Source organism: Babylonia areolata, chromosome 20 (assembly GCF_041734735.1).
Source record: "Babylonia areolata isolate BAREFJ2019XMU chromosome 20, ASM4173473v1, whole genome shotgun sequence".
NCBI classification, from domain to species: domain Eukaryota; kingdom Metazoa; phylum Mollusca; class Gastropoda; order Neogastropoda; family Buccinidae; genus Babylonia; species Babylonia areolata.
Window position 1 is genome coordinate 29,497,839 of NC_134895.1, and position 12,952 is coordinate 29,510,790.

Genomic DNA, 12,952 nt, shown 5'->3' on the forward strand with positions numbered 1-12,952 from the left:
AACACCTTGGCACCAAACACCTTGCTCTCTTCAACAACAGGTGGAAGACGGGGCATGTTCCACAGAGCTGGCGAGAAGCTGACATGGTGCCCATCCACAAGAAGGGCAAAGACAGAGCCAGGGCTGATAGTTATCACCCCATCAGCCTCACCAGCTGCGTGGGCAAGCGTATGATCAACTCGCGCCTAGTTTGGCACCTGGAGAAGAACAACATCATCACTCCAGAGCAGGCAGGCTTCCGCCAACATCATTCCACTGAGGACCAAGTGACCTACATAGCCCAGAAGATCGAGGATGGCTTCCAGGACAAACGGCATACACTGACGGTGTGGACAGACATGGAAAAGGCATACGACAAAGCCTCCGGAGGAAGCTCTAGAAGAATGGTGTGACTGGCTGTATGTACCAGTGGGTCTCGCAGTACCTGAACAATAGGAAAGCCAGAGTCCATGTCAATGGAGCATACAGACGGAAGAAGACACCGAGAGAAGGAGTTCCTCAAGGAGGTGTCATCAGCCCTACAATATTCCTCGTCTTTATCAACATCATCAAAGTTGTGCTATGCAAAGTCCAGGGAGCCATCTATGCAGACGATCTTGTCCTATGGTGCTCGGAAGAACACCACACAACTGCCAACTACAGACTACAGCAGGCGCTGAATGTTCTCGAAAGCTGGACAAAACGGTGGCTGGTGACAATTAATGCCAAAAAGACCACTTACACTATTTTCAGCCTCCCAACCAAAGAACAGAAGGCCAACCTGCGCATCAATGGACAAAGTCTGCTTGCTGAGAACAACCCCACGTACCTGGGAGTCACTTTTGACAAACGCCTGACGTGGAAGAAGCAAGCAGAGAAAGCAGAATCAAGAGCAAAAGTACGACTTGCCTTCATGAAAAAGCTGGCAGGAACAACATGGGGCGCAGACAACACGACACTCAGGAGACTGTACACTGGTAGAGTCAGGCCAGTGCTGAAGTATGGCATGACTGCATGGGGCACTACGGCCAAGTCGAACTTGGAACGGATCAGCAAGGTTCAGAATCAAGCTACCCGTATCATCACAAGGGCCATGAGGTCTACGCCAATTCAGGAGCTTGAATCCATCACAGAGCTCCAGCCCTTGAGGACTGCAGAGACGCCAAACTCCTGACCCTGGCTGTCAAGTTCAAGAGGTTGCATGGCCACCCCATGCAGGACAAACTGTCCCAGCCAACAAAAGGACGGCTGAAGAGAGGGAGCTTCGTACACCAGAGCAGGATCCTAGAACGGTAACATCAGGATATCCTTGACCATGCACCCAAGTGATACCCAGGTGTCTTGCCGTCCCTGCCTGTAGTGAAGGAACTCCTCCCCTCATCCAGTACAGCATCCCTGGTGTTGTCCCCAAAGATTCCCAAAGCAGCCCTAAAAGAAAGTCCCTCACCCGTGAACACCTCCACACCCAGTTCTCCAAAGAGTTCTGGACTCATGTCTACACTGACGGCTCTGCGGCAGATGCCATTCGGAACGGAGGGGCAGGAGTCTATGTTCAGTATCCAGGAAGCAGAGAAGAAAAGATCTGCCTCGCTATCGGCCTGTACTCCACCAATTACAGAGCCAAAGCAGAAGCCTTGAAAACAGCAGCAGCCCACATCGAGGTCAGCCCCTACGCCAGTCTTCCTGACCGACGCCCTGTCCATCTTGCAGGTCCTCTGGTCCAACAGAGATCCAGAACTCAACGATCTGTCCTCCTCTCTAGTCTCCCTCTGCACAAGTCACACAGTAACCCTGCAGTGGATTCCCTCCCACTGTAACGTGCTTGGCAACGGGACTGTTGACTTCCTGGCAAAGGAAGGCACTATGAAAGAGCAGACGGACAGGTCTACCAGCTAATCTGAATCCAGGACCATCATTAAGGCCAAGCAGCTAGCTCACAGAACGCCTCCCCCCAACTGCAATCAAGATCGATGACAAAGAGATTAGTACCAGAAGGCTCACCAGTCTAATGCACAGACTACGACTGGATGCCATAAAAACAAAATATACCTCAATATTTCATATCATCTATAAATGTGAACATTTACCTATGTCCTTTACAAAATCTGCAGTTCCATCTGCTTCTATTAGAAATGTCTTATATGATAATCAGCATGTATTTGAAATAGTTCAGAGTTTAATTTGGAGCCCAACTGACTCTTTGTTATGATTCTACTGGTTGTCTAGTCAGTTTATTTTATTTCGTTATTTATTTTTATTTTTATTATTATCATTATCATCATTACTTTTTAAATGCTAACTGAGGAGAGAGGAACTGGGAAAGTAGTGATGATTTAAGGTATGGGTGGGTTGGGGGAGATAATGGATTTTCGTCTAAAATCACAAATGTGGATAGACGTTAAGCAAAAGAACGAACGAACACACACACACACACACACACACACACACACACACACAAACAAAAACAACAAAAAATAAAAAACAAAAACAACTGTACAATTTAAACGAAAATCAACACTTTTGAACTTTAGATGAATTATGTAAAGTCTGGTACTCTCACCACACTTCTTATCACATTCATGCATTCATTCATAAGTAATCAAAATAAATTTCTTAGCCTTGGTCTGGACTTTGGCTTAATGGCAAGCTGCGAAGTAGAGAGAGAGAGAGAGAGAGAGAGAGAGAGAGAGGACTTTGATTTATGGCTGTGGCTGGCTACGACAACAGAATAACTAAAGTATAAAATAACGACAATTTTTATCGCAACTTCGTGACAACTACAAAGTACATTACACACAGTCAAAGCACACACAATGTACACATAAGCTTTCCTCTTTAACAACTTAGTATCCATTCTTCGATTTCTGGATACATTTCAGTCGCAGTGTATGAAGTACAGTCATAACCAAATTGCTATAGAAATAACATTAGATATGGTATCTTCAAGCTCCAGCCAATACGTTACCCATCAAGAAAGTATTCGTTAAGAAAGTTCCATGAGAGCTTATTTGGATTTCAGTAGTCTTTAATCATGATTTTTCAGTTATTCGAGGCTACTGATTTGTACCAGGATTCAAACAACAATCAAAGATATATGGACTCTCACTCGAGCTATTGACGGAATCATGCCTGATCCATACCACGAACTTTTCGATTTCGTCCCTATATTTTCTTTTCAAGTAGTAAAGTTCACAGCTGCCGCGTAAAACATGGGTACTTTGTAACTGTTGGCACCGCCAGTCGGTTTGATGAGAACCTCTGACAAAGAGGCCTGTGGCGCTTGAAATTGATGAGTCGATTCTTTGCTTCACCGACAGTCAATGAGGATAAAAATTATTTTAAAAAAACACGTTTCGGATCAATGAAAAACAAAATCGGAAACTTTACACTTAGAGGCAACAGAGATCCTGGAACTCGTTGAGCATCGCAGAAGATCCGGGATGCAAATTTCTTTATCAGGAAAATGGGTCACAGTGCTCAATGATAAATTAACTGGAAAGGATAATTGCCGAGAATTGTAAATTGTGCGAAGGCGCATTTGGTGGAAGAAATAATTATGTTTATTTATTCGTTGTTTCAAAAAGATGTTGTTGCGCGAGTAGAATGATTTCAAAATGTTATTTCACCCGTTTGCTATATTTGGACAACACTACCAGTTCCACCATGACCCACAGAATTCTATCAATTTTGTTTTAAAAAAAACAGCAACAAAACAAGAAGTTTATTCAATGATCAATATCAAATATCGTATAACAAATACTACAAGACCTGAAGAAAAACATATTTGTTTTGAAGTGTCATGAAAGTAAGATAACTGTATGGAGGAATGTATTCATGTGCGACTGGATGTTAGATGAATAACTGACTACATGAATGGATGTTGAACGAATGGATAAATGAATGCATAACTGTATGGGTGAATTGACATTTAGCCTAAATAAAGCGGATGCAGAGAGAGAGAAAGAGGTCGATAGATAGATAGATAGATAGATAGATAGATAGACAGACAGACAGATAGATAGATAGACAGATAGATAGACGGACAGACAGGGGATGGATGGATGAATGGCTCGATGGATGCAGATGGCAGTTCGACAGGTGTTGGTCAGTTGGATGCTGACGGCAGTTCGACAGGTGTTTGTCACTTTCACGCTGAAGGCAGGCCAGCAAGATTTTCAGAACTTCCCCAAGAACTATGGACAATAATAATCAATAAGTGCCTAGAAATCGATCCCAGCAGCCACTTTCAACTCGAAAGATTTAACTCTTTCTTCGCCAGGGTTGTTGGCAAAATACCACTCCCTCAGCTCTACATTCAACCTCGAGTTCTTCCAGAATTCCAAGACCAGCGAGTGTCCGGCGACTTCTCGTTGCTGGGCGTGGTAGCGGGCTGGTCGCAGTAATCAGATGGATAGTTCGAAATCCAAGGTGGATTCACGTATGGCTGTTGTTACATGAAGCTGATAGTTTCCACTGGTTTGAGATCACGAAGATTTGGTGGCGAAGAAAATGAACAGAATCAACCAGAGAAACTATCAACTTCACGGAGGAGGAGATTCACGTTTGTCCATTTTGGATATATGGAAATCCATTAGTGTTCCCTGTGGTAAATGGAGTGAAGCAGGGCTGCGTCCTGGCACCCACACTGTTCTCCATTCTCTTCTCTGCCATGCTGATTGACACCTTCCAAGACTGTGACCGGGGCATCTACATTCAGTTTCGCAAAAATGGCAAATTTTTCAACTTGCGGTGACTCCACGCCAGGTGTTTGCGGCACTGTTGAGAGAGTTCCTCATTGCTGATGACTGTGCCCTTGCTGCACACACCCATGAGGACATGCAGTTCATTATGGACAGGTTCTCAACCTGCAGGCGCTTTGGACCGACCATCAGCCTCAGCAAGACCGAGTCCATGTATCAGCCAGCTAGCTCACAGAACGCCAGTGCCTCTCCCCCACCTGTAATCAAGATCGATGACACAGAGATCAAGTCAGTCGACAAGTTTTGCTACCTGGGCAGATCCGTATGCAGCGCCGCGGCAGCAGAGCCCTTGATGCAGGCCAGCTCCGCCTTTGGTAGGCATCAGGCTCAACACCAAAATCAAAACCTACAGAGCTGTTGTACTCAACAACAGGCTGTGGAACAACAAAGGCATCAGGCTCAGCACCAAAATCAAAACCTACAGAGCTGTTGTGCTGACCACATTGTTGTACGGCTGTGAAACATGCACGACGTATCGCCGTCACATTCAACAACTTGAGCAGGTTTACCAGAGATGCCTACGAAAGATCCTTGGCATAAAGTGGCAAGACAGGGTCTCCAAACTCCAGGTCCTAGAGAGGAGCGGCCTGCCCAGCATCGAAAGCCTGCTGATCCAGTGCCAGCTACGCTGGACAGGACACACTGTCCGCATGACAGACAGCAGGATCCCGAAGATGCTACTGTATGGCCAGCTGAAGGAAGGCCACCGCGAACTTGGAAGACCCTGCAAGCGCTTCAAGGATACCTTGAAGACAAACCTCAAAGCCTGTGACACAGACATCGCTTCTTGGGAAACTGATGCCCTTGACCACTCTCGCTGGAGGATGCTGTGCTCTAGTGGCATAAAGACGTTTGAAAACAAGAGAACGCTGGCCATTAAGGAGAAGCGTGAGCGAAGGAAGCAGGGCTCAACTTCTGGAGACGTTTTCCCTTGCAACACCTGTGGGAAGTGCTGCGCATCCAGAATCGGCCTCTTCTCCGATATGAGGACACATACCGACAGATAAGCCTGCCTGCCTACTCATCCGTTGGTCCGACGGAAGACTCCATCAGTGTGCTAAGACTCAACAGTAAGAGGAAGAACAGGAGTTTGGTGGACCAAACGTTTCTGATTCACCAGTAATAGCGAAGCTAATAAAAATTTTCTGAATTGACACTTGTCAGCTCCTGTGATCTAAATATCACACTGATCCAATGAATGAAGTTGGGTTGGAGGATATGTAGTTATTTTATGACAGCCAATACAATATACTACAGACTGAACGTCTGTTTTCATAATTTTGTTTAAACGCTAGTGTTGACTGTTTTGTTCTGGGTGTTAAGGAAAAAAAATTCTCGTTTCCCTTTTCAACTTAGCATCCTTATCTTAAACTCGCTAATATGTTTTGTTTTGTAGCATGAATAAACTTAACTGTGTACTTTGTATAAGTAATTTCTTTTCTTTTCTGGTATAATGTTTTTGTCACTCCACACCACCAACTCCTCAATCTCTCTCCAAATATTTGACAAAGGTGACCTGGTACTGGTTCGTTGTTTCATCTCCATGTCTGTCAGACTGTCTCCCCCTATTCCACACACACTCTCTCTCTCCTTCACCTTTTTACATGTGTTTGTGGGGCGGGGGGCGGGGGGGGATGGAGGAGCAAATATATGGAGAATCTGGTAGACACCTTTATATATCAAATCTTGTTTGAATATATAACGTATTGGTTGAAATTATCTAGGCTGCCTGCGTCAAGAATTTGTAAACAGGCATATGAAATGTCATTTATTGAGCAGGACAAGGGAAAAAAATTGGGCATATGATGTGAAGAAGATTTTAACTATGCGTGGATTTGAAATGGTGTGGATGTGTCAGGGAGTGGAATATGAAGAAAACTTTGTTTTAGAATTTAAAGACAGATTAATTGCCTCATATACACAAAATTGGCATTCTGAAATGGAAAGTTTTGAAAAATATAACTGTTTTTTTAGTTTTAAAAGTATGTTCGAGCCAGAGAAGTATATAAGAACAGTATCAAATAGATGGCATAGAATAAGTATTGCCAGATTTAGACTCAGAACGCTTGGCTTGAATGCACATCCAAGGTAGTTATACAGTGAACCATCCACACTCTCCCCTTGTCCAATGTGTGGGTTCCAAAGAGAAGATTAAATACATTTGTCATTTAACTGCAAATCATATGATAATATTCGGGAAAATGTGTTGTTTTCAAAACAAGTGCTGCAAGGAGTATAGTTATCATTAGTGTGTTGAAAATGAATTACGATGACGATGCAGTAAGATCACTGGCGAAGTACATTGCTGAAGCCTATGATATTTGAAAGAATATTCGTGTCAATAGCTTAATTACACTGATAGGAAAAGAATGCTTTTGTTTTCATGAACTTGGAAAATGGATGGTCGAGCGTTAGTTTGACTTCCAATATGTTTCTTTTCTGTTCTATTTTGTTTCATTATTTTTATCATTATTGTTCTAATTTGCACCCCCATGTCACTAGAGCTGAATAGCTAATGACATTAAACCTTTCAGTGTTAGTGTCTAGTGTTCTCCTGCCCCCCCCCCCCCCCCCCCCCCCCGCCCCCCCGCCCACCCACCCTCCTCTCTCTCTCAATCGAATTCGAGTTCTGTACATGTCTCTTTCTCTCTGTACCCCTCAATTCCTCTCCCTTCTATGTCGCTGTACCTGTCTGTCTATGTCTCTCGACATGCCACTGTACACACTTGCCTTTTCACCACTATCACTACCACATCAACATCCATCGCTAACAGCCACAACGACCACCACCATCACAACCATCACCAACACAACACCAACATTCCAATCAATCATTCATCACTACAGTCACAAATACAAGCCTCAACACCAAAAACAACACCATCAGTATCAAACACCTGTCACATCCACAAGCCGCTATGACACAACGCAAACTTGCGCGCCGGGAGGTCGTGGGTTCGAGTCCCACCAGAGGTGTTCATTTGTGGGATTTTCTGCCTCCGGCCACCTCCTACTCAGAAAGCCTTCGTGGTTTTTCACAAAATGACAGTTGTTATACCATCCAAACATTTAAAACGGGTTATGGGGACAAATTAGTCTGTTATGAGAGACAAAGCAGGGCAAATCGGGACTTTGGACAAAATGAGGTTGAACACTGCCATATATATAGATGTGACCAAGCGCGCTATGCTTGCTCCAACACTATTCACGCACAAGCCAGAGCAGACGACGTTTTCCCTTCTAACCCTTGCACAGAATATGTGACGTCACTCTGCTTACATCATTTTGTCCTGGCTTGCCTCCCCGTTGCTGCATGTACCGCTGCTTGGTGCGGCACTGTTGCTCAGTGTGGCCGAAACGACTACACCACAGACAGCGTGGTCGTGATCTCCCTCCATCTCTTGCTTCTTGCTTGAGTGGTTGTCCTTGTCGCAGGGGTTGTTGATCCCGGCGCATGTGCTGAGATGGCTGTGGCAGTCTTGGTGGGGCCCACGCGACTTCTCTCTGGCCAGCAGGTGCAGGTGTAGGTGCAGGTGCCGGTGCAGGTGTAGGTGCAGATGCCCGTGCGGTGGTGAGGGCCTCAATTCGAGCCTCCAGTCGAGCGATCCTTGCCACCGCAAACTGGTCTAATGGGTCTGGGTTGTCCTCTCTCATCCACCTCTGGGCACCACCTTTGAAGATTCACACAAGCCATCCCAACCCGCAACCAGGAAGCTTCAACAGTTGCCCAGGCCCTGGTGCGAGAATGGTTCCAGCGTTACGGGGTACCAGAAAGAATCCACAGCGACCAAGGCCGTGACTTTGAATCCAAACTGGTCAAGGAGCTGTGCCGCATCTATGGCGTCAAGAAGACCAGAACAACACCATACCATCCCCAGGGTAACGCTCAGTGCGAGCGGTTCAACCAATCCCTCCATGATCTGCTGCGCACCCTACCACCGAAGCAGAAGAGACGCTGGCCCATACATCTGCCGGAGGTTGTGCAGGCGTACAACAACACGCCTCATGCCTCCACGGGGTTTGCCCCACACTTTCTTTTGTTTGGACAGGAACCCAGGCTCCCGGTAGACGATCTTCTAGGGCGCCCTGAACTGACAGCCGCAGGAGCTGTGGACTGGGTGAGGCAGCACCGACAGCGACTCCAGGTGGCACACCAGAGGGCACTACACCAACTGCAACAGGCAGCCCTGCAACGTGCCAAGTTCAACAGGCAACACAGCACGGCCCATGATCTACACGTTGGGGACTACGTCTACGTAAGGAACCGAGTCCTGGGCCGCAACAAGATACAGGACTTCTGGCAGCCAGACCTCCACCAGGTGACTAACCGCCCCTATGGACACCTAATTGTCTACTCCGTGGTGCCATTGGCGGGTGGCCCCGAAAAGGTCATCAACAGAAAACACCTGCTGCCAGCAACTGAACCCATCGCAGACTGGGAGCCAGACCAGCCCAAACAGCAACCTCCAGTTCCATCTCCACAAGACTCTGACACAAACTCTGATGATGAGGTATGGTTTATAATACCACCCCATCCCCAGCCCAGGTGTGGAACTCCACCCGACACTGCGTCAGAAGCACCCCAGGCCACAGCCCAGAACGACCTGCCTGCAGCATCGGCCCCTGTGCAAAGACGCTCCCAGCGCCTCAAAGAGAAGGCCAGAATTAAGAATTGACATTCTTTTCCTTTCCTTCCCCAGAATGGACAATTGAGGTTGAAATTCTAGTCTCACTTGCAACTAGGACTATTTCATCCACTCTATTTTTTTCTAGTCTTGCCTCTCCCATGGCCTTTTCCGCCATGTGGCCAGTGCAACGCAAACTGTTTCATCTCTTATGTACATGTTTTCTTATTTTGTTTTCATTCCAACTAGTTTGGGTGGACTTCATATTTTGTGGGTTTTGGTGTACTTTTTTTCTTCTATTTTTTTTAATTCTTGCCTCCCCAAGGCCAATCCTGCTAAGTGGTCTTTGCAAAGACAAATATTTGTTGTTGAAATGCTTGCTTGTTAATTTTAAGCACTAGTCGGGCAATCATATGATACATAGATTGATATGCACAAAACTGAATGCTTTCCAACCCCTTCTCTATATCAAACTCTTCAAAATTAAGTTAGGATGCATTTGACTAAGTCCAAACTCTTAACTTAACCTGGCTAAAGCCACTTTGAATATAGAAGTAGGGTATTGTTTCTAAGAATGTTGCAGTCATTTCACATTCGCTTAGCTAAAAGTTATCAGCAAAATTATCTCCCTTACCTGCCCAATAATTCTTGTTTGATGCTCAGCTAAGTCTGCTCACAAGAATTACTTTTAATTAACCATCGCGGACGATGGTTTTCAAAAGATGGGGGGAGGTGTGACCAAGCGCGCTATGCTTGCTCCAACACTATTCACGCACAAGCCAGAGCAGACGACGTTTTCCCTTCTAACCCTTGCACAGAATATGTGACGTCACTCTGCTTACATCATTTTGTCCTGGCCAGACCACCTGCTGACTGCTCGACCAGTGTCGCGTCGCGATACGTCATTGGCTGAGAGCAAACTTGTGTTTCTGTTCCACAGTATTTAATTAATAGCTCTTTTGTCAGATCAGTAAACTACTAGTATTATATACTGGCAGAACCGTCTTAATTCCATCTTTAAATCTATTCCATTTATGTTTGCCTACGTGAAACTGATTTAACGCAGTTTGTAATTTTCAGCGACGAGCTCGTTAAAACTGACCCTGTTCAGGTGACTTAAATTAAGATTATAAATTCATCTTAAATAATCAACACTTCATTTTACACTCATTATAAAGTAGGCGTTGAGCTCTTTCTTTTGCAACTTATCCGATGCAAATCGGTTCAGTAATCATCTAGAAATCTGTCACTGAACACCTTGTAACAAGCACAGTTCTCATCAGATTTCTTCAGATTAGTGACGATCTGGTTTGCAGCCCACGTGATTGTCTTTGTAGTTCGCCTAATTTGTATAAATTGGCCGAGCGGGTGATGAGTGGTCACTTCCACACCCGAGCCAGCCGCGGCCAGCACCTGCTCTCTTTGTCTCTTGCCGTGTAGTGGTCAGTGTTGTTCCCACAACAGCAACATCTCGCTACGCATTGCTGCACTGTTTTCCTGTAATAGCTGTAGTAAATAAACAATTGAAAGGACGTCCGCTTTCATATGCTCCTGCCTGCACGAGAACCTGCTATCTTCTACTATTCCTCACTCCACTCCAACCATACCCTTATCCCCTGTCCTACTTATCCCTATCTCCACTCCACTCCAACCCTACCCTTACCCCGAGTCCATCACATAGATATATAAATTATCTTAAAATTTTGATGATGCATGTGAGGTTGATGTATTGCAAGGATCATTCACATGCGGTATGCATTAAATACGTCATTGCCAGAATCAATGTCAAATTTATTACTGTCAACGTATTCGCTAACATCATCATACCTATTATGATCATCGATTTCTCTCTCTCTTTTTCTATGTTGTTTTTCCCTAGGATTTGTAATGGGGAAAGATAAGAAACCAGCTCTGATGACAAAGGAATATTCTAAAATAGAAATAAGGGGGACTTCCCACGATTTCTCTCAAAAGAGAAAGCGCAACAGTGCAACGATTAAGCGCAATTCCACGATTTCTCTCAAATTGTGGGATTGCGAGAAATTTTGGGCTGACACGGATGATGGTTTGTGATGGTGATGAATTTGGAAAGGACGAAAATATAGCAACCAACAAAACAAACAAACAAAAAGCAGAGCAGTTTCAATGAAAGAAGGAGTGGAAGAAATGAAAAAAATGGAGGAAGAGGGTGGAGCAAGAAAAGGATGGAAATAGTAGAAAAAAGAAGGCGGGCAAAATGGAAGAGATAATGATGATAGAGATGAGAGTTGTTTGCATAATGGAAGGATGAATCAACAATAACAACGAAAACCTCACCAGCATACTGGTAAGGACAGCAGGGGCTGGCTGGTAGAAGAGTGCCATGTTGAGGAGAGTCACCTCGGCCTCAAGAGAGGAAACCACGTCCCCTCTTTGCACACAGTCTAGGTAAGTGGCCACACATGCTTCTGTTCCGCATGTGAATATACCGTCCGTGAAAAACAACTCCCGCTGTTTCTGATTTTTTAAAGAAAAAAATACATACATTTATATATATAATAAAACAATTGACTGTGTTCAGGGGGAAAAAAAACTGGTTGAATTCGATCACTCATCAAAAGAGGAAATGACCACATCAACAGAAAAAATACAACTTGCCCATAAGAGCAGAAGCTAACTGGTCGTTACCATCATAAACCATCAAAATAACCGTTCGATGCTGAAACTGTCATTACTATTCACAATAAGCGTTGGCTGTTCTTTATTTCAACTGAAAAAAATTACAAATCCAGAGGCTATACAATGAGAACAGTTGTGCGGTTCCCCAACAAACCCACTAAGTAGCTATCACTGGGCAATTATTCATGAACTTGCTGACATTGTGTACTTGTCTAAACATGGGGGGAAAGTATGACTCCCACCTCCTCCGTTTTTGTGTTGTTTTTTTCCTTTTTTTTCTTTTTTTTTTGTTTTGTTTTGATAACTGCACATTCAGCGCGGTTTTTGTAAAATGTTTTGAGCAATGGTCTGTCACTTCAGAAGAATGGAGACAGCTCCTTGTATGTTTGTTCTCTTTTTCATCATCATTATTGTTATGATTATTATCATATTCATTTTATCATATATATATATATATATATATATATATATATATATATATATATATATACATATATACATACATATATATGTATTTGAATACCTTTTATTTATGGAACCTTTATCATTATTATCAACTCCCACCTCTCCTGTTTAAAAAAAAATTAAGTAAGTCTGCGCATTCTGCGCAGTGTTTGTAAAATGTGTTAAGCAGTGGGCTGTCACTTCAGAAGAATGGAAACAGTCCCTTGTATGTATGGTCTCTTTTTCATTATTGTTATCATTATCATATTCATTTTATTTTGTTTAAAAAAATAATATATATATATGTGTGTGCGTGTGTGTGTGTGTGTGTGTGTGTGTGTAGAACTTTTACGCTCGTATTTATGGGAACTCCCACCTCCTCTGTTTGTTTGGGTGTGGGTTTTTTGTGTGTATGGGTTTTTTTGTTGTTGTTGCTGTTGTTTCGTTTTTGTTTTGTTTTTTAAATAACTCTGCACATTCAGCACG

The 12,952-nt window shown here is 44.1% G+C and overlaps 1 protein-coding gene across 2 annotated transcripts in view; it reads right to left on the reverse strand.

Annotated features, from left to right (window-relative positions):
- The window catches only part of LOC143294853 (apolipoprotein B-100-like), a 143,440-nt gene that overhangs the window by 101,629 nt on the left and 28,859 nt on the right, over window positions 1-12,952 (reverse strand). For both annotated transcript variants that reach the window (XM_076606358.1, XM_076606359.1), the window contains exon 9: window positions 11,681-11,860. In XM_076606358.1, coding sequence (XP_076462473.1) covers window positions 11,681-11,860 — 180 coding nt within the window. The remainder of the gene's footprint in view (window positions 1-11,680; window positions 11,861-12,952) is intronic.